Raw genomic sequence first — 23,198 nt, forward strand, 5'->3', positions numbered from 1 at the left:
CATTTCACGGGTTTCGTATTTTATACCGTATATTTGAGAATATAACGTTCATTAATTTACGAGTCTACATTTCCAGCATTGGCAGTGAAAACTATATAAAACGTCTTAAGAAAAAACACGTATAGTCTTACGTAATTTTCACCTTAAACAAGTTTAATTTCATTGTAAGAGATGCGCTTAATAATAAAATCTATGAAATAATCCGTAAGAGGTCAGATTTAATATAGAATTTGATATATTATTTTACATTACCATTGCCACTCTCTCCCTTTTTAATTACCGATTTCATCCGGCATTACTCTACTCGTACAAGTGAAATATTGAGCACACAGCTAAGAAAGTGAGCTTTAAGTCCTCTGAAGATTACCATTGTCACTTCTTATTCTAAAATTTCCCCTCAAGGAGACACTGGAATCACAAGACTTAACATTGACGTGCCGGGTGGTGTTTTTTTTTAAGGTAATCTACCGATTAAGTTAGGTTTTTGGATGGACACAACTAACTACCAAAAAGCTATTTTCTTACTCCTAACAAAACACAAAATCCATCATCCTACTCTATATCAGGTCCCTCTTCATCTCTGAGTACATTCTTCGTCCCTTCATCCCGTCCAACATCCCTATCCTGTTTCTTCCCTTTCCTCTTTTGCCCAACATTCTACCCTCTATCACAGTCTTCAACATCCCACTGCCGGTCAACACCCCCTTCATCCACTTTTCCTGCCTCCATAGGATTTCTCCCAACAAACCCCTCTCTTCGCCCACCATACCAAGTACCTCCTCGTTTGTTTTCTTCTCTGTCCATTTCACCTTCTCCATTCTTCTCCACACCCACATTTCAAAAGCCTCCAATCTACGTCTATCCTCCTGCTTCAATGACCACGTTTCCGCACCATGCATAGCTACGCTCCAAATTAAAGTTTTTACGAGTCTTTTCTTAACATCCTTACTCAAAGACCCTGTCATCAACTCCCTCCTCCTTGAGAAAGCCTCTTTGCCTAGCGCAATTCTTCTCCTTACGTCCCTACTACTTAGACCGTGTTGACCTTTGGCCGTCCAAAACAATACCGAGATACGTAAACTGTTCTACCTGCTCTAGTTTTTGCCCTCCTATTTTAATGTTAAGCTTGGCCTTTTTCTTTCTAGAAAATCGCATAACCTTTGTTTTCTTAATATTGATTCTCATCCCATACCTGTCGCACTGAATTTCCAATTCACTCAGCAATGCTTGCAGCCCCTTGGCTGACTGACAAACTAAAGCTTGGTCATCAGCAAACCTAACTGATTTTACGAATTCCCCGCCCACTTTCATTCCTACCTCAAGTTCTTCCCATGCCTCTTTAATCATTTCCTCTGCATACAGGTTGAACAGCAACGGTGATAATGGGCAACACTGCCTTACACCCCTTCCTAACACTGCCCATCCTGACTTCCCGTTTCCCACCCGCACCTGAGCAGTCTGAGACATGTACAGGTTGCGGATTAGCCTCCTTTCCCTCCAATCTATTCCTATTTTCTGCAGAATACTCATTAGTTTTTCCCAATTCACTCTATCAAACGCTTTTTCGAAATCTACGAAACAGGCAAATACCTCCTGGTTGTGTTCTATATTCCTCTCGATTAATAATCTCATTACTGCAATGGCATCACGCGTACCTCTCCCCTTCCTAAACCCAAACTGATCATCCCCTAAGTAATCATTTGCCCTACTCTCTATTCTTTTGTTTATGATCCTGAGAACAACTTAAGCTGCGTGGGATATCAAACTAATTGTCCTATAGTACTCACATGACGTGGCCTTTACCTTTTTCGGAATAGGAACTAAAAATGATCTCACAAAGTCTTCCGGCCAGATTCCCTCCTCATAAATACTACGGATCAGCCCATATAGCCTCTTCCTCCCGCATTTTCCTAAGCATTTTTAAGGCGGGAATGCTATCTACCCCCACGGCCTTATTTAGTTTCATCTCCCTTAATGCCCTTTCTATCTCATTGTCTAGTATGCCTGGACCTAAGCTGTCTTCCTCTACGTCATTTTCTTTTTCAATGTCTAACTTTGTTGATCTGAGTTCTTTACTATACAGTTCTTCTATATACTCCTTCCATCTCTCTTGGATCTTTCCTGCGTCAACTATTACCTTACCCGCCTTATCTCTAACTGTTAGCATAGCTCTTCCTTTCTTACTTCCCGATAACGATTTAACTTTGCTGTTCAGCGCACCGATTTCACCCTTCCTCTGCAGACTTTCCATATCCTCGCACTGCGTCTTCCACCATGCTTCTTTCGCTTTATTTGTTGCCCGCCTCAATTTATTGTTCAATTCTTTGTACTTCATTTTTCCTAATTCTGTATTTATATTCTTCCATTTTCGCCGCTCATCCATCTTTGTAATCATCTCATCCGTGATCCATGGTTTCCTAGTCCTTTTAGCGTTAACGGTTCCAATAGTGTCTTTTGCGGCTTTATACAACCCTTTCTTGAAAATTTCCATTTTTCTTCGATAGTACTAAGCCCTTTACCATCCTCCATGATTTTCTCTACCGCCTGTTTGTATTCCTTCCTTTTCAACCCATTTAATGCTTCTACATTCCATTTTCTAACTCGCCGCCCCTGCCTTATCTTTTTGAAACGCACGCTACATTTCATAACAACTAAATTGTGGTCTGAGTCCGCATCCGCTCCCGGGAAGCTGTGGGAATTTATCACACTGTTCCTAAACCTGTGTCTAACCAGGATATAATCTAGCTGATATCTTCCTGAGTCACCTGGCATTTTCCATGTATACCTGCGTCTTTTGTGGTGTCTAAACCAAGTGTTGGTGATGACTAACCCCTGTCTCCTGCAGAACTCAACTGCTTTCTCCCCGCGGTCATTCATCGTGCCTAAACCGTAGTCCCCCACCTCATCACCATCTCTTCCTTCGCTTACCGTCGCATTCCAACCCCCCATCACTATCAAATGTTTCCCTGCGGGAACACACGCGATTATGTCCTCTAACTGATCGTATATCCTATCGACCTCTTCTTCCTTATGGTTGCTCGGTGGCATGTATACCTGGATAATAACTAAGTTCGTCGGTTCTGCTTTTATCTCCACTAGTAGTATTCTATCCGTTACCTGCTCTATGTTGACTACGCTTCTTCCTACCTCTTCATTTAATACTATGGCAACCCCTCGTTGGCTCTCGTGCCCACCGCTGTATATTATTCTATACTTATCACTCCAGTAATCCCCGCTATCTTTCCATCTCACCTCGCATAGACCTAAAATATCTATATTTCCCCTTCCCATCTCTCGCTTAACATTCTCCAATTTCCCTGTCCTCATCATTGTCCCAACATTCCACGTTCCTATTCTAACTAATTTGGTCTTCTTCTCCTGCGTCTTCTGTCCTGCTGCTGCTGGTTTTCCCTTGCAAGTGTTTCGTGGGATGACGACCGCGGAAGCCTTGCCTCCCCCGCTGCCGGGCAAGACACACGGCCGATTGGGCCGAGCCCCGTGGTTGCCAGGACTCAAAATCTCTGTATAGTCCATCATGTTAATCTTGGGAATGATAATTGAGGTGGTTTCCCGTTGCCTTCCTCAATAGTGTTTTTAACGTGACACCATCACTTACTGGCCGCCCCACTGGGGTCAGACACCATTGCAGCCGCCTCACTGAGGAACAGACGCTGCGTGGACTACCTTTCGTCTGGCTCCTAACCTTCGACCTATCTGGCATGGGTGACCCTACCAGGAGCAATTTTTAGTACTCCCGCCAGCACAGCTCTAGGGGTCATCGGAACGCACAAGCCCTTCCACCACGTCAAGGTTGTAGTCCGGGGAGGGGGTGTTATCTTATTGGATGTTATCTAAAATACTATGCTAATTAATTATCGGAATATATAGATATTTTTAGTCAGTTAAAAATGAACCAATTAGTGTAAAGAGCAGAGTATTTAATAGGAAACAAAGGCTTCTGGGTTGAAACCGGATAGTACCTTTAAAAACCTATGAATAAACTCAGACAATTATTTACTGGAAATCAAAACATCTGAAAAAACGAATGATGATATTCTCCTCTGTATTTTCACACAGGAATAACTTGATACGCAAATTTCACACTCTTCTGAGAATAGTAAGATTTTAGTTATACTTTCACGCGTAAGCGTCTGCTAAGATTATTTGCCTTTATATAATTTGGGGATGGTTTGGATTTTTAGTGTGTGTACATACTGGACGGGGATATCTCGTAGCCTCCTCCTTGGACACTGGGTATTGAAGCCACAGTTCACTATGTGCTTTAAGATTATTAATTTATTACGACTGTTAAACATATTCATACACTAAGAAATATTAGTGGCAAAAGTATATCATTAATTTAAACAACTTCTTCACCAGAGTGGTCATTGACTGTTCCTTAAAAAGCCCCAAAAATTTCCGAGTTTAAAAGGACGCCTCGGTAGCTTAAGTGGCTAAAGCACTCGACCGGATATTGAGGGATTTGGGTTCGAATCCCAGTCAAGGCGAATGATTTTTACACTCTGAAATTGTTGCATTGAAATGCACATTAGCGGATGACTCCGTTAAAAGTTACTGTTGCGGCATCTCCCGCAGTTTCTTTGGAATTTTTCATTATTTTGTTCTTTATAACTGAATCATATCTGATCAACTGTACGTTTATATCGAAAAAATCTCATTTTTGATCGTCTCCAGCTTTTTTTCCTTCGTAGTTAATGAAGAACAAAACACGAAAGCTACACTATTGTATGACCTTTTCTCTTATGATGCTGTGCATGGGAAAAATTTTGACCCGAATTTCTTTAAATTTTTAAGTTGCAGTGAAGTAAACACAGTTGTGATGTCCAAAGTGAAACCCTATATCTCTGTGTTTGTAGAAAGACGCACCTCTTACCAAACTAATATGATGGGTTATTTTTTGCATGTTACTACCAAAATTATCCGATCGATCTCGTAATAATGATTCCATCCATTGACAACGTCTCTTCTGGCACGTTATGTACTAAATATTTCTCAACATCGCATTGGTATCTCTTAAAAGTACGACGTTTTGTATCTGAAGTTTGATGATATGAACCGCTGATTTGACGCAGAGTATAAAACATTAGCCACGCTACATTTCTCTCTTCTCATTCACCAACAATCCCTTACTACTAGATACACTCAATATGAAACTCAGTACCTTTGATTTTTGTAAGGTCAACCAACGTGAAATTTCCTTCAAGTTGGTAAACTAAGCGTGTAACTGCAAATATTTCAAGGAAATTGAGATCATATTCATCCGGCACGGTGTCAGTAATTGATTAGCACAGATGAGTAGGTCGTCAAAGGCCAAAGGACTCGTATGAGAGAAGTTGGCGCTTTGCAGGCCGAGAAATCTCAAGAAGTTGTTGGGAGGGTGAGTGACTATAGCCATGCATTCGCAACTCAAGGTATACGTATATTTCATCGCTTTTGAGAAACCTATGCAAATTGGTTGCTCTATCTATGAAAACAAAATGTAAAGATGGTAATATGTACACTCATACGAGGGTCATCCGGAAAGTAGTACCCGTTCGTGAAATAAAAAGACAAAAGTAAATATTAACAAACATAAAAAATTTTATTTGAAAGAGGATACTTTAAACTACTTCTCAACATAATCTCCAAGCAAATTAAGGCATTTGTCATAACGTGTGACAAGTTTCTGTATTCCTGCTGCATAGTCCTTCGCCGCCAGCTCATTGAGATACGCGAGGGACCCATCTTGCACAAATTTTTGCATAATGCAGATGGTGTTTAACAATTTCATGAACAATTGTTCGAGAAACATTGGGAAAATGCTCACAGATGTCATCAATTGTGACGCGCCGATCGTTCCTCACGAATTCGTCAACTGAGCTCACCAGTTGGTCTGTAATGACAGACGGTCTCCCCGAACGCTCATCGTCGTGTGTGTTCCCCTTCCCCATGTTGAAGTTGCGACACCACCGCCGAACAGACGACTCGTCCATTACATTGTCTCCATACACCTCCTTTAATTGGCGATGAATATCACATGGGCGAACGTTTCTTGCATTGAGGAATTTAATCACTGCCCTCACTTCACAACTGGCGGCGTTCTCAATTTTTTTAAACATTGTAAACAATCACAGAAACAACACAGGCAATGCTAGCGTCACGCAACTTGGCTCAGAGAAGGCAGACAAGCCACTGAAGCTATCTGACCTCGTCCAGCGGCTACTCGTGTCGTCAGCACTTCATGCGGCACGAACGGGTACTACTTTCCGGATGACCCTCGTACAATATTTCCAATAGAATTAGTGTAAATGTGTTCCTCCACGCATTTTTACGAAAGCAAATCCAATATATTCCAGGATGAGCAAACACATCGACTAAGGGCAGTGATCAAAGCGTATTTGAGGGGTTTCTGAGGCAAAAAAATAGAGATTAAGTCAGGAATGAGTGGATTATGTAATATATGCGTACATCTTTGATACCCGCAAGCCGCGGCAAGTGCATATAGGGGGGGACGTTAGGGCATCATCCACACATGAAATATTATTTCTTACATGAGTTAAATATGCGAATTTAGCTAAGTACAAAAACACTCTTGCGCAACTAAATGCTCACATATCATGAAATAATTGATGTTTTTGAATAAATCTAATTCAGCCTCTCGGGTTTTAACGTCTTTAAGTATATTCCGGTTTTTAGGATCGATTTTGTTATGATTCTGTATTTGCTAGGGAAGAACGGATACACAAATCTGTCGGTATAATTGTATTTCTCTCTTATTTTATTAAAATATATGTTATTTATTCTCTTATTTGAAATGGTGCCATTATAATTGCCCCTGTGTCGCAGGAAAAATTGGTGGTCTTGCGCATTTCTAAAATTCTTACCTGCTCTCTTCAAGAATGAAGAGACTCCCCATCTAATTCATCCAACATGTGTATCACGCTTACCCTCTCCTTGTTGCAACATCCAAAAAATCTGGCGGATTTGGTCTAAAGCTTATCCAATTTCTTAATCAACGTTTTTACCCATGGTTTCTGTATATTTTCCGGGTATTCTAAACGGCCTAACTAACGTTAAGTTATTTCCCTCTCTTATTTTTCATTATATTTTCCTACAAACTGTCTGATTTAACTTGGATGCCTTAAGGCCGAGCCTTATATTCTTCTAAACTGTACGAAATGAGAGAACTGTCTACTCTGCTGACTGGATGGTATTTAGAGAGTGGATGAGAGAAAAACTCTAATTTACCACTATTATTTTAATTCAAATGTCATATTTCCGAGTCTTGCATTAACACGCTCTATATCAAACTTTTAAATGATGTTTTTCTTATAATCCTTGTATAACTTTCCTTTCATCAATTCTCTGATTATGAAATATTTTTTACATGACCGAATTCCTTTTCTACTTTAACCATCTCAGACGAAAACACTTCCAAGATAGGCAATTTCTTCGCCTGCTCGTGTTTTGACCTCCTGAGTTAACGCTTGCATCGGTCTTTGTTTTTTGAAAAAACATATCCTTTTTTGTTCACATTTATTCTAATACCATTCTAATCATACAGATTTTAATGAACTTAGAATTTACTGTAACCCCTTCGCTGGTTAAGTAAAGCTAGATCATTAGCAAAACTAACTGATTTAACGAATTTTCCCCAAGTTTTACTCCTATCTACAGTTTTTTCATGCCTCTTTTACAATTTTCTCCACGTACTCGTATAAATAGAAAGATGAATGTTATTGGGGGTGAAAAAAATTAAAACCACTACTATCTCATGCCCGTGCAGTCCCATTTTTCATGCAACTGAAACCGTACCCTTAGGAGCTAATTTAGTCTGTTTCACAGTATTTGGGAAGGATAACGAAAGCAGTAATTATAAAGCAATTTTAGGAAAAAACGAAACACCTGACCCTTGTAATAGCGAACTCGATCCTTTTCTACCTTCCTACATTTAAAAGACTCCATAACTCGGTGAATGTTATGAAGGAGAATTAATCCCCAAATAATCTTATATATATATATATATATATATATATATATATATATATATATATATATATATATATATATATACATTAGAACATACCATTATTATTATTTGCAGTGATTTGGTGGCATACTTCATCAGAAGGAATGAGGTACTAATTTGGCAGTCAATTCTTACATGTTTTCTCCTGGTAGGTGCGTCCTTTGCATATTTACTATCGGGGGAAATAGTGAGGGAGCGAGAGAAAAAAATCAAGTTTAGAAAGAAAAAGTTTGCAATGGAGGATAGAGGTCACTATTTTACGAGATTTCAAAACAAAATCGTTTTTACATGCTAAATGATGAATATTTGACTGAATTAAAGGTCAGCCTTCACTAACAGCAAACCTTCTGGCCTTTCACTTTGGCCATCCTGCTTTTAAATTTACAATGTAAGTGTATTCACACACAAAAAAATTAGAATTCGTTCACCCTTTCTTCTCTCTCTATCCCTCTGCCTCTCATTATATTTTAGATGAAACCCTCGAGAGTATAGCTTTTTTGATTAAATAAAAATTGGAGAGTAACAGAGATTCAATTTTCTGTTTGGACAGAGAATTTTTAATATGTATGATATTTGAACAATTTGTGATAAATTAAATAAGAAAATTATTGTAATTGGAAAGAAAATACATATAATACCACTACTCAGAACAAAATTTTTGAATGTTGAATATCTGGGGTAAGATCTCACCCCAAACTAAGTATACGGCGTGTAATACGTATTCATGCGAAAAAAGGCGGCATTTCTTTTCCATAGTTATCCATTTATTTACACTCCTCGGAAAATCTCATAGCTTCTATTTCATTTAGGGTACCCTAAGGGCTTTGAATTCTTCAAGCGGCTCGCAACTGGACAAATTTTTTGGTGTCAAATCAGAAAAATGCCAATTATCTTTCGAAATAATGAAATCTTAATGTATCGCTATGGCTTAAAACCGTACCACGCGTTTCATTTCCAGCGAATTATTATCAGGTGAAAAACAAATCATTGATTTCATAATAATACACTCCTGTGCACCTAATGGTGATAGTCATAATCTATTGGCATTGCAACGCATCGCACGCAATAAATGACCGTAGATAAATAATATTTTATACAATTTCCCCTAATTAAATCCAGAAACTAAATTCAATAAAATAAAAATAAATTAAGTATTACTTTGATGTGTGACATGTACTTGTAAGATATTTGTGAGATAAATGCCATGTTTCTGGAGTATTTCTGTAATATTTTAAATATTCGGTCAGATAGTAATACTACTAAGGTGTTAATAAAAATTAGAATCAATTTCGTAATTTTAGCAATCATAACTAGCAATTTTAGCACCATGGATGCAAGAGGAAGACGCTGAAGAGCTAACTGAGAGGTATAGGTGGGTGAAAGATTGACGGCAGCTAGCATTACGAGGAAGAAAATGAGTGTACGTGACTGCATTTTTATATTTTCGGTGGATGTAAATAAATGGTTTTGAGGAGTCTGTTTGTTATGAAATTCTGCAATGATTATGTCTCCCGTCTATCTTCACCACATTCTAATCATTCAATCTCTTACATGTCGTCAATAAACTTGGTCAACTTGTACCTGGGTTATTACTCCGATCCTAGATTTTACAGCTGGAGATGCGCAGCTGCTGAAGCAGTATCTCAATTGGCTGAACAATTCCATTTATGGGATAGGGGGTTAAATTATACAGCAGATAAATATACCTAGTGGATGTTGAAGTCCCATTAAATTAAGGCTCAAGAGTATACTCCGTCCAACGATTCATCCGGTGTATGGTTTAGACGACATTGAAGTGATGGACACACTTAATCCTATCAAAGAATAAAAAATGTCCCTGAGATACCCAGCATCACGGGACTCAAACCTACACACCCTGTTCCTACGTTTGGATCCAGGCGTGCTATTTGTCGCTCATCCACGTTGTGAGTGATTGGCAAGTTTTTTTCTTCGGAGAGTATTTCGACCATTCGAGAAAACGATGACGCATCGCACGACATACTGGCAAAATACCCAACTTTATTAATATTCAAAGCGTATTTTTGATCGGAAAAAAATTTCTTTGTTCCGGTTCCCTTCTAACATCATTTCCGACATTAATGAAAGTCACAGCAAGCGGAGACTGTTTCTCTCCCTGAAATACTTGGTGAAATTTCTCAGAAGGCTGATTACGCAACCACGCGGGGATTTCACAGTCTGCATAACCATAAAGTCAAAACTAATCATGTGGTGACCTTGAAATTACTAACTTTATAGCGCCGCAAATATTTTATTATGCCGCAGGTTGGATGTCTGGTGGGAATTTGGGTGAGTTTTTTCCCCTCAACCTATGTGATAACACGGAAAAATATATCTTCCTCGAGCCGGCTGGGTAAACCATGCCGTGAATTCCTCCGTATCATATTAAACGATTTTTGCTGTTCGTCCGTATTACGTTCGTGTAAGAAATATTACCATGATAACATGCAAATAAATTAAGTTCACCCATTGACCTATAAAATTAATGAAAATTTAACAATAAATAACTGCGTTTTTGTGTGTGCTTATCCATTAATCATGCGAGTCAGATATTTAAGTAAAAGGTCTTTGGCGACAAACACAGGAAAGTTTTCGCCAATTTAGAAAAAATAGAAAACAAATATTGAGGTTACGTAGGGAAATTTTTACGAGATGTGAATTTCAAATCTAGTCACATTTAAGTACTCTTACAACTACTTTCATATACCATTAAATTAACTAATACGATATTATGACTCGGTCAACATCCATTCATATATGAAATTCACGCCAGTGACCTTTGGGCTGTTGGTTTGATTCGTTACCAACTTCATTTGATTCCAATTTTATGATAATCTATGTTTTCAGGCTTAACATTATGGAAATCCATTATTAATGAGTTAAAAAGCACACAGTGTACCTCTCCACCAATTTTATTCGGTACGAGTGGTTTAAACTCGCATATTAGCAAATCGGCATCATCCTCAGGTGAAAAGATGCGGCGTCATTCTCAGGACCTGACGATGACGCAGATGCGTTTAAACTAGTTGTATCTAATAAAGTTGGTGGAAAAATACAGTGTGTGTTTTTCTTTACTTCAGTCCAACTCTATTTTTCGGAAGAGTATGTCATCAGAAACTTAAATATACAAGCACTAATAATACAGCATTTCATAAATATCGCTAGTATATTATTTACCTCATTTTTATTCCATAAACTTTTATATTGTTCATTCCTAAATAAACAAGTACATACTTCTTAGTTACCTGATTATTTATCAAGATCACTTTAAAAGTTACAGGCGCATATTCATGATAATCGTTACTGTTTCTATTCTATTGTTTCAGGCTTCACTTCGTGGAAGTATTTAATATCCATACTAAAAAGAAAGACTCGTACTTTTCCTCAGATTTTAAAATCTGTAGAAAAGCACGAGTCTTTCTTTTTAGTATGGATGTTACTGTTTCATTAAAAGTTATATGGTAGACAATATGGAAATTATCTGCTGTAACCCAAGATGTGAGCAATAACCCGCCTTGAATATTTATATTATTAATGCCATGGTACTCATAAAGGTCAACACTGAATAAGTTGAGCTTTAATATGCGGCAATTTTGGAGAAGAAAGATTTTAAGAAATAAAATAACAGAGTCACTTTGAGGGAAAGCCCGTATCATTATGGAAAAAGAAATAATATCAAGACCCAACCCATCCCCTCGAGAAATCAATATACGACGGTAGTTTTCTCATAAAAATCGGCTCCTTTGAAGCCCTTTCCCTTCGTCTAGAACAGCTTCTTCGATGGAATATATATTGCAAACTATGAAAATCTATGGCAAGCCATCACTAAAAAGATACTATTGGATACCAAACAGTCCTCGTTCAATCAATATTTAACATCAAAAGCTACATACGGCAATCATTTTGTGAGTTAAAAATTCAGCATCATTTTAATCTTCTTCAAAGGAAATAAATATTAATTCCAAACCACATATTTCTCTTTGAATGTATCAATCTCTCATATTATTCTAAATTTACAAATTTATCCAATGTTAATCCAACAGCTTTGAATAATAAATGCTACTTTGATGCAGCCTTGCGCATGAACGCTAGTTACTATGAATGATTAAGAGTATATTTTAAGTATTAATCTCATTATTAATATCGTATTGATGGCGGCAGTAATTAATTCGTATTGGGGAAGTGTAAAAAATATTTTTTATGATCCGCACAGTAGTACTCACTTGTTTTCGTGATTCATTCCCAACTCCATATATATATATATATATATATATATATATATATATATATATATATATATATAATATCAACCAATACATATTCTTTTCCTAGCGGCGAGGCCTTAAATATGGTCTTAACTGAATTATTCAAGAATAATCCAGCCTGGAGTTCACCCGTATCGAATGATGATTTTTGAGTTTCCCAAGTAATGAGTATTATCAAAGCAAAACGTGATTCAATTCTTTAAACTTTCTTTTTGCGTTCACATTCCATTCCTTTCGCAGGGGAAGGGATCACTGCCGATGAAAATTCCAAACTTAACTCTTTGAAGTAAGTAAATCTAAAGATTTCCATCTTTCTATTCGAATCATCGTACTGTTTCACATCAAAAGATGAGACTGTGAAGGGTGCTGCGTTGTTTCCTAATGCTTCGGGCTGTATAAGTATGAGATTAACGATTGGTTTTCTGCTCCGTATTATATTCAGTAACTCGATTTGAACACTGGCTTCCCCCGGCAATTTCCAATCGGTCTTTGAGGAGCATCTTTCTTTTTATACTTTAGGCCAATGGAAGGGAAGGCATTTCTCATACGTTTCAACTTTGAACCCTTCCAAATATTTCGTATATCAGTACCCTATACGTCGAAGCTTTCATTTTTCTGGTGGGAAGGATTGCAACCACTTTACATCATAAGATTCGTGTACACTTAGCGATAGAGATTCGGCAAGAAAAATATACTGCATTATCCGAAAAGGGAAGGTTGAGAAAGAACTGTGAATATAGATACGTTGAATCTCGCTGTGACGTAGTAGCTTTGAGGATAGAGCAATCACATACTTGCAAGTGGTAAACGAAGCCTGTCAGCGTTATCCAAAAATAATTTATTTGAATTTCACAATGTAGGGCAATGAGGCAAGCCATATCGTATTCTCACCGTACTATTGCGTTTTACGAGACAATTTCCATGGCATTAGGAGGATGAGCATTTCAATCATATAATTATTTTTGGTGCGACAATTTTAATTTCAGGTTGTGAACTTAAAATAGAATATTTACGTGATAATATACCTGTACTTCGTGTGTTTTGAAATCATTTAAGCAATTACCGTGTATTCAACACGATGTAAGACTGAAATTCGTGGAACATATAAATATGATAATTGCCAACATGTCCGGAACATATCTTTCTAATAAATACTTCGTGTTAGTATTCACTATTTCATTCGACCTGGAACATTTTAAGTGTCTTCCACAATATATTGCGCAAGTATTTCCACTTCGAGTATTCAAGGCTTCAAGCAAATCCATGATGTTTACGGAGAACTTGGTCCTACAGAACGAGTTTTATAATTTAAAATTCTCGATACAGTTTCTAAATCAATTAAACTGTTCACTTAGCTAAATTTTTAATCCGGAAAGTAATTGTAACATTTAAAAAAAATTTTCCCTATTTCCGCGTTGTATAAAATACGAAGCGGTAATTTCACGAGTCAAAATAACCCTCACGAACACCACAATCCCCGAAACATATCTATTTCACACTTTCACCATACGATACGTGATTAGCCATCGTAAACACCGAATGTTTTCTTATCCCCTCAGAAATACCACGTCATAATAGAATTTCTCACCAATCTTATCATGACAATTCGTGTTTGTTTGTTCTTTTCATGCGTTTGCTCAACTAATTTGAATGATGGAAATAAGCTCATACCTCATGAAACCTGGATATAATTTACTGCTATTAGTTTTTCACGTTTCTTGTTTTGCATTTTATCCATTCTGATATTCGTATTACCCTGGAAACTAAACTTAATAAATACCATTACCAGTTAATTTTCCATTAATGAAACTACTGTTTTCAAAGCTAACAATAGCGCGATGTGTTGCGAAAAAGATTAATTCTTGGTTAATTTTTCTTTTGCTCTCGAATGGGATTTCATGGCGGCCATTTGCATAGGGAGGTCTTTTTCCTGATGAACAAGCTTGTTGGTCCCTCGGCCTTAATAATGATATTAATTCATTCTTATCAGATTGTAAATAAATATTACCATAAGCGAAGCTCAACGCTAAGGCCTGCAAATATTATTGCCACGCATGTGAGGCGTGATGTATTATTGTGGTTGTGCAATGTGTGTTGCCTAAACTCAAGGCAAGAGCATCTGTCTGCTTCACAGTCTAAGTACAAATTCGCATCTTCTGCTTCTAACATGAGTGTATATATCAACACATATATATATATATATATATATATATATATATATATATATATATATAACATATATATTATTATTATTAGGTAATCTACCGGTTAAGGTAGGTTTTGGATGGACATAATTACTAATTCAACAATTTGTGACCCCCAGCCAAACACAACATCCCCCTCTACATCAGGTCCCTCTTCAGCTCTGAGTACTTTCTTCCTCCCTCCATCCCGTCCAACATCCCAATCCTGTTCCTTCCCTTTCCTCTTTTGCCCAACATTCTCCCCTCTATCACAGTCTTCAACATCCCACATATATATATATATATATATATATATATATATATATATATATATATATATATATATACATATAACATATATATATATATACATACATATAAGCTCCAAGTCGAAATGCATGACGTAAATATAGAAGCAGAAAATACGAATGTGTGAAGCAGACGGATGCTCCTGCCTTGAATGTAGGCAACACACATTTCACAACCACGGCGATTGAAATGTTTGGCGGTGAAAAAATTTCACCACGAACTGTAATTTCCTACTAACAACCTCCACATATTTTCGCACAAGAATTTTGGAGATTACCAAAATGAGAGTGAATAAATCGTAGTTAAACTGCCTGATACGTTTTGGGACGAATTACCCCATTCCTTTCTTGCCGAAAATTAGGAGATCATTGTTCATATCTCGACCGAGTCGAATGATTTTGTTAATGAAAAATCTACACCCCTTTGGCAATAATTACGTAGCATATTTAGGTAAAATGAAAATAATAAGAAGAATAAAGTAATTAATTTTTTTTCTTTATTACTAACTGATCCACAACTTTGAGATATAAACGATAAAGACAGTAAAAAAGGAGAATATAAGAGATTTAAATGGAACGATGTCAAAGACTAATGAAGCTAAAATAGATGGTAAAGGAAACTAACAAAATACTCCGAAGACTGAATGAATAAATTAGAAAAAAGGAACTCCAATGTATGCGTACACACTACGGTTTAATAAAGGAATAATTGAAGGAAATTTTGAAACTAGGAGTAACAGGGAAAGTCAACGATGAATTATAATAATACGGTAGTGGCAAACTTTAGTGTCAGGAATTATGATGAGACGAAAATATTGAATGACTACAAAATAAAAAATTAAATTAAATAAAATTAGTTTAAAAAATCTAACAATATCAAAACACGAAGTACGTTAACGTCATTATGGTCACTTTTTAGTGTTTTAATTTTTTCGTAAGCATACGGAATTGCGTTTCTTGAATAAATGTTACCAGCAGTTGCTCATTCCACAACTGAGTTATTAAATAACTTTACTGGCTGAAAATCCGAAATCACATGCCAGTAGTAGTTTTTAAAAATGCCTAAGGAGAAGTTAGTCTGCATTATTTAAGACATGAGAAAGATATTACATGCGTTACAGGAAAATATAAGTTTTCTCTTTACGAGATAACCAATGTCTATGATTTTCCCTTCCTTTTTAAATATCGTTTTAAAAACAATAGCCTTGTGCAGTAAAACATAGCAAATTTCAAAATAATTCCAAGTGACGGAGTTGGTTGTTTAAGGACGAGTGGTCACTCTTAGAATCTTATCTCGTAAGTTTAAACTCAAGGTATCCCAGAATTAGAGTTTTTAACAGCTTCCGATTTTGGCTAAATGGTGAACAAGCCCCAATGTTTTAGCTAGTGAGGCACCAGAACGTTCGAGTCTCACCCAAACTTTTCTGCTGATCAATAATATCAATAAAGAACAATCTCCGTGTCCTTGCTAGCACAAAAGTTACAGCAAAATAGTAATAAATGAAGGATACATGTCCCTCGGCAATATTTAAAAAAACTCACAATATTCAGAGGTAATGCTTCTCTGTCTCGTACTGTGTACGCTAGCCTATTGATTTAAATGCAATACACACAAACCGGTCAGTCACTAACTGGTTGAATCTCTGTTCGAGTGGCGGGACAAGCATTTGGTGAAGTCCATTAACTCGGCTGCAGTCCCAAGATTAGATCTCGTCATTTTCATGAGATATAATGGACTGTTTGACGTTACGAGGAAATAAATTTCAGCTGCTAAATATCCAGCCCCGCGTGTGCCCATGGGATGGCATTAGTCGGATAGCGCAGGTGGTAAGCGCCCCGCCCCCTTAAGTAAGGAAGTGAAAATAGTTTGATTTAAAATTATTTGATCAATGAAATTTCTTTTTGATACCCAAGGACAACATATTCATATATGATTTGCAAAAAATAATTTTTAAACTTTTGCACCTTAATCGGTATGTATCTTTTAATGGCTTCCAAACATTTTTTTTAATTCGGAAACATTTAATTTTTATATTTAACTATATGGCATTTAGCAGGAAGCATTTAACTAAAATACAGGTCGCATTTTGTACATTGGGTAGGCAGCGGGGCGTGATACTTCTCACATATATTTTATATCCGCCCCTGAATGCAGTTATATTATAAGCCCATGTTTTGTCAATTTATTTCGGGATACTGGGTATATACTTTTTTAGTATAAAAAAACCTACGTGAACACAAGAGGTCAGAAATGAGCCAAGCAGATAATCATCTTTAACATTTACCTAGTACCGCCATTTTTGAGTCCCTTTTTCTGAAAAATAGTTACCAATTTTATCTCTCATATTCTTCCCTCTTGTCCGTCAAATCATTTTCTGTCATAAAACCTTGTATTCGCTAAGTATACTCGAACCAAGCATTTTTTTGCTCTTCCCTTCCAGCTGACCGATGAAGTCGTCCGTTACCTCAAGAAGGATTCCGAGGATTCGGATGCCGTGAACGGTGACCCAGCGGCACCCAAAATACGCCTCATCCTCACCTGCTCGGCCATCATCCCAGAGTCCGTCGACCCTTACGGGAGATACGCCGATCGGAGGCTCACAACGGTAGCAGGTTGGTATTAGTTACTGCCCCTTGCTGAGGCCGTTCATCGGCATTATTTGCCGGAAGAGCTTTGTCGGCGTATACCGGCGCCCTGGACGAGTTCAAATTTTTACTCGGGATCTCCACCAAAACTCCTGTATTACCTTCAAAAATCTTATTTCTCGTCAATCTGTTAATCTGATCCTTTGGGAGGATCTAAGGTGTTCGGTGTTTCCTCTTCGATTAAGATTTCTAAATGTGCAAGCTCAAGAAGATGGAAGTCGTGGAGAATCCGAAAAAATAAATTTTAATAAATTTAATTTCAATTACCTTGATCACGAATACGAATACTTTACAAGTAAAATTAAGCATGAGAACGTCTTGGTGAGGAATTAATACAATTTTATTAGAAAATTAGCATAATCCTTGCAAAAAATGACATGAAGGTAGAAAAACCACGCATAAATATTTTCACTTGTTAATTTCTAAAGGCTCAAATGGAGCAAAGTGTTGTGACGAATTAAGCTGCCGCACATTGTCACAAATCAATTGTATTGTGTGTATTTATTACTCAGTACGCAATGTTAAAATTTACGTTTGAACGCATAAGCGTTTGCCTTTGACATAGTCAAAGAGCAACGGAAAATTTCACACCAGTTAATTTAACAGAGGCTTTTGCGAGGAGCATTGAAAATTCAAAAGAATGCTTTTTGCACTGTGAGATACTCACAATCCGTTGTTTAATTTGTTTTATTATTTTCATAGTTAATCCATTATATTCAAGCATAAAATAATACCTTACAACGATATTTAATGATTTCTGGTTGATATATTTGAAATCCATCCATTGAAAAATGTCTTCAATTACCATTACCTTTGTGAAAGAATATGTACTAAAGTACTTTTGTGTTCGAAACAAAATCCTGAATTAGCAATAAAGTCAATTAAAATCCTATAAATAATTTTTTCAATGTTTCAAGAGAGATAAGATAAGCATAAAGCATTTTAATTTATGTCTAAAGAAAAAAGTCGGATCACAAGTAATTTTAAATGGCAACAAAAATGTGTCAGTGCATTAAAGTCATATGAAGTAAACATTTGGCCAGCCTTTGGTGATAAAAGGCATAATGTATTTTTTTTAATTGTAAATTTAAACTATTTCCTCAATCAGTTTTTATCATGAGTCTACCAATGTACCGAATTTCTACTTTCTAACTCCACTCTAAGTTTGATAACAATGTGAAACCTATTAGGATAAAATGTAAAGACTTTTTCTTGTCAATTCTGGGGTAAAAATTACTCTACGTGTAAATGCACCAACAATGAAAATTTATTCCGCTTGTGACTTTGTGGACGATCTTTTCCCAATCGTAAAATAATCATATAGAGTAACCATTTTAGCATCCCTACCACTCTCTGACCCTCCACTGAAGCTCCAAACAATTGAACATTATAAATAATTATTATAATAAAATCTGTGGAAAAGTACGAGTCTTTCTTTCTATTTTAATAATGGATATCAATTACTTCCACGAAGTGAAGCCTGAAACAATAGAATATAATTGAACAGTCGTTTATTTGGCTCCTGGATTCCTGTAATCGTCCATATTTTAACGTGAACCATTAATTACCCCGATCTTCACATATTATCATCCCCCTCCGCTCCCAACACCTTCCTTATTTTCCCCACAATTCTAAACCCCCCTAGTCTTCCTCTCCCAACTCTTTCCCTCAAAAACCTTTCCCCACCTTCCCCTTCCATTCAGTGTTTTCAGCCCCTTCTTTTCCTCAGTTCTTTCCTTATACATGTATGTATGTGTATATATATATATATATATATATATATATATATATATATATATATATATACATATACATATACATACATGCATATATAATTATATATATCACATGACAAGGATAGATATATATATATATATATATATATATATATATATATATATATATACATATACATATACATACATGCATATATAATTATACATATCACATGACAAGGATAGATATAAAAAGGGATAAAACAGACATTAAAAGTCAACCACAGGGTTGTAGAGAAAATCATAGGATGCAAATTTAAGTTCCCTTGATTGGGACTTGAATCTCGGATCCTCGACATGCCGGGCTGAATTAAGCTATTGAGGAAACATTTTTACCACTGAAATGTATTTTTATCCCCTTTCTTTATATCTATCCATGTGAATATATGCTCATGGGTTCATTTCGTGGATTTTCATGTTTGAAAAAAAAATATATATATATGTATATATATATATATATATATATATATATATATATATATACATATATTTAAGCAACAAGGAGCAATATTTGCGTCATACCGCACCACGTTGAATAAATGGGGCTAATCTAGGCGCGTTACGGAAAATATGAAAACTCCACAAGAATATTAACCCGGCAAATGAAAGCCTCTTTCCCTAATCACTGCGTACTACTGGACCTCTATCCCCTCCTACTTTAAACCCTCCGACCATGAACCCTCACCTCCAACCAAAATTTATAAAAGGGAAAATAACGTGATCATACGGTTAATGAGTGGGCTACTACCTCTTCCCCGCGATTCCATATTCTTCCCCAACTCTCCTCTGACCGCCTAACGTTAAAAGACTATTTGTATAATGGGTAAGGGGCAAGCATAGTATGATACTTGCATTGCGTGAAGTCTAGCAATATTCCATCGCATCGCTAGATGCAGATTGAAATAGTGATGCATAAATAGAGTTATGAACCTACGACAAATGGGAGCAAAAGGATGTGAAAAATATGAAGAGTATTAACTAATTCATGGGCTCAAACGCCCTAATAGCAAAGATATGTGGCAGGTTTTGACCCGATTGATGACTCCTTAAAATGAACTCAACTTTTAGCCCCTTGATGGCACGGGTTCCATTCAGAATATTTTCAGAACCTTTATCAGCCACGCAACAAGGCTGTCGAAAATTGAAGTAATAATATTTTTGAGATAAAGTGCTGTTGAGTCCGTTCCAATTTTTAAGGATTTTTAAGAGTAATCGTCGTTTTCTGCAAAGCGAGCTCCATTATCCTCTGGTTGTATGCAAGAAATTTCAATTGAGATTACCCAGAAAACAATTTACCGTCCTATGGTAATTTCGCCGTGGATTTGGCTTTTGAAAAATGTTTCTAAATAATTGGTACAGTTACTGCTACCTTTATACACAAATTCACAACCGTTCACATGTATTCAAATTTTAAAATTTTTAAAAACTTTCGTTGTGCGATGCCGAAAGACACTTAATGAACTCCTAAATATCTATATTTTATTTCCATCAATATATTTAAAATTTAAAGGATTGCGTTGAGAAATATATCCCTACCAGTGTGACATACACAATACCCCTCAGCATCAATGTCTTATTATTTTAGTTTTTTTTTAATTAATCTTTTTTAAGTAAATATTACCGTAAATTTTCAGGGTGCTTCGTTTTTTCTCCTATGAATATCGGGTGAAAACAACTCATGGAAGATAATATAAAGAAATGAAATTACTTTCAAAGAAAGAAATACCTATGAAAGCCAATACTTTTTTTTGTCTACCGTTCAGCACTTATGTGCTCACGAGTGATGAATTAGAGATTCCTCTAAGATCGCACGTCGAGATATAACAAACATTTCCAGAGAACATTTCGCACCCTGAAGTTAACATTTACAGCCTGTAACAAACCGCAGGTAGAATGAAAATCAGGTTCGGTTTCACAGATGAAAGTGAGACAAAACATGGCAGTATCTTCTGCACCGATGACGCTAATGACATATCTTCTGCTCTCTCGATTTCAGCCGACGTGATTCTCTCCGAGGAAACAACAGCGAGGTTCAGTTCTGCTACTCTTTCCTCCTCCTCACCCCCCGGGCCTTGGATTCTGCTCCTTCCCCTGCTGACCCTGTTGCTGTTGGCCGCCACTCCACCCACACTACCACCAGAGAAGGCGCCGACCACTTGGTACATCTCCGCGCCAACTGGCGCTACTCTCCCTCACCTATCCGCTCTTCCATCTACCGTGTACAGCCTCAACCACGTGCGACCCCGGCGATGATGAAGGACGCTCAGAGTTTGAAAACTTGCATGGGGGTGTGGAAGGGAGGGAAGGAAGACTGATTTTGACTCCCATGAAATGAATGGACTGCATCATTTGTTGAGCCGTGTACACGGACAGTATTTTTTAATTTTCTTTCACGCCAAAACTACGTCTTCTAAACTTTTCTTACCTAGCCTAATAAATCCTATCGGAGAGCAGGAGGGAGAGGTCATCTTTCCAAGAATCTTGTCAAATGACAGAAATGTTTTTTTTGCATCGAATCACAACCCCATGAAAGCTTGATTGAAATCAATGCTCTCCCCATGGCTTAAAGCAATGTGTAAGCAAATGTATTGACTCAAAACTGTTATATATAAGTAGTCGAAAATATTTAGGAGAAATAAAAACAATATGTCTTTCCTTACTAAGTGTGTAATGTTAAATGTGAAATATTTTCATTCGGTCGGGAAATGATGTGTTTGATAACAATGTGAAAATAACAGTCAAACAAAATCAGGAATCGAGCTTTTTTTAACTTTTTTTCATGGAATTTCTTAATTATTTTTACCATTTCTGTTTTAACTAATACTTAAAATTAGTCATTTTAGATTAATTTTCCGTAATCTTCCTGTACATTTATTTCATCCTTCCGTTGAAATATCCGCCACTTAAACACTCCCGGAAAATTGCTTCTAATTCTTCCTAGAAGCAAATCTGTAAGATAAGCAAACGTGTTGAATACATTACGATTTCCAATCAATATGGATCAGGATCAAAATGGCATGCAATGCAGTTACCGCGAGAGTTAACCATGAACGATAATTTTGAATTCTCGGAAGTCGTCAGAGAGTAATGGGATTAATTTCCTCTTTTAGCTCAATATGTATTCAATATGCATAAAGATTAATGGGTTTGGCAAACGTAAATTGGGTTATCTGTGCCGAGGTAATCAAATGATTTGCTATAAAATGAATAAAAGGTAGGATTATTTGTAGGTTGGAAACTTTTCTAGAAAAAGAATTGAAAAAATTTCAATATTGCTTCGTGGACTACTCAGTAATTTATTTACCCGTGAAGGAGCAGTTAATTAATCTATTCCGTCAAAATCTGATTACTTGCTATGATCAAAATATCATTAAAGAGGAATCTTGTATTCACACAAATATTACAATAATTTCCTGGTATTACATTTCCTTTCTTCCTCTTCTAGTATTATTTTCTGAGTTCTTTCATTGGACAAATTTCGGCTAAGATTTAACAGAAGAAGAGGAAATGTCTATAAGTTAATCAAAGTCCCCAAGTCTTTTAATCTTCCTGCCCTTCAGAAGACATTATTATCTAACTACCAGTTTGGTTTTGGTCACATTTTGTGGCTGACATAGAGCATTTATTTATTCTTAGGTATTTTTTTTAGGTCACCTGCTTGTTTATTTCATAAGAAGTTTTTGGGAAAATATATTTTAAAAAGTTTACCTGGAAGCCATAGATTCATAAATAAGCCATAAATTCATTTCAATGATGAATAAGGAACACTAAAACTAATAAGATTGGTTTATTTTTAAAATATTGGTGGGGATTTAATTCATGTTATTCTTCTAAAAATTCTTTATTGAATTAGGAAGACGAGAACTAATGCGGGATTTATTTTGAGAAAATAAAAATAGCCGTCAGGTTGAATAACAGACCTAAAAATCCAGCTCGGATGAGAGACACGAAAACATAAATTCGATGCAAACCAT

The 23,198-nt window shown here is 36.5% G+C and overlaps 1 protein-coding gene across 1 annotated transcript in view; it reads left to right on the top strand.

The window, feature by feature from the left end:
* The window catches only part of LOC139698301 (uncharacterized), a 29,197-nt gene extending 6,260 nt beyond the window's left edge, over positions 1 to 22,937 (top strand). The window contains exons 2-3 of the mRNA XM_071597188.1: positions 17,245 to 17,416; positions 21,221 to 22,937. Coding sequence (XP_071453289.1) covers positions 17,245 to 17,416; positions 21,221 to 21,477 — 429 coding nt within the window. The 3' untranslated portion in view covers positions 21,478 to 22,937. The remainder of the gene's footprint in view (positions 1 to 17,244; positions 17,417 to 21,220) is intronic.
* Positions 22,938 to 23,198: the final 261 nt, after the last annotated feature.

Source organism: Hetaerina americana, unplaced genomic scaffold (genome assembly GCF_022747635.1).
Source record: "Hetaerina americana unplaced genomic scaffold, ioHetAmer1.1.p SCAF_10, whole genome shotgun sequence".
Lineage (NCBI taxonomy): Eukaryota > Metazoa > Arthropoda > Insecta > Odonata > Calopterygidae > Hetaerina > Hetaerina americana.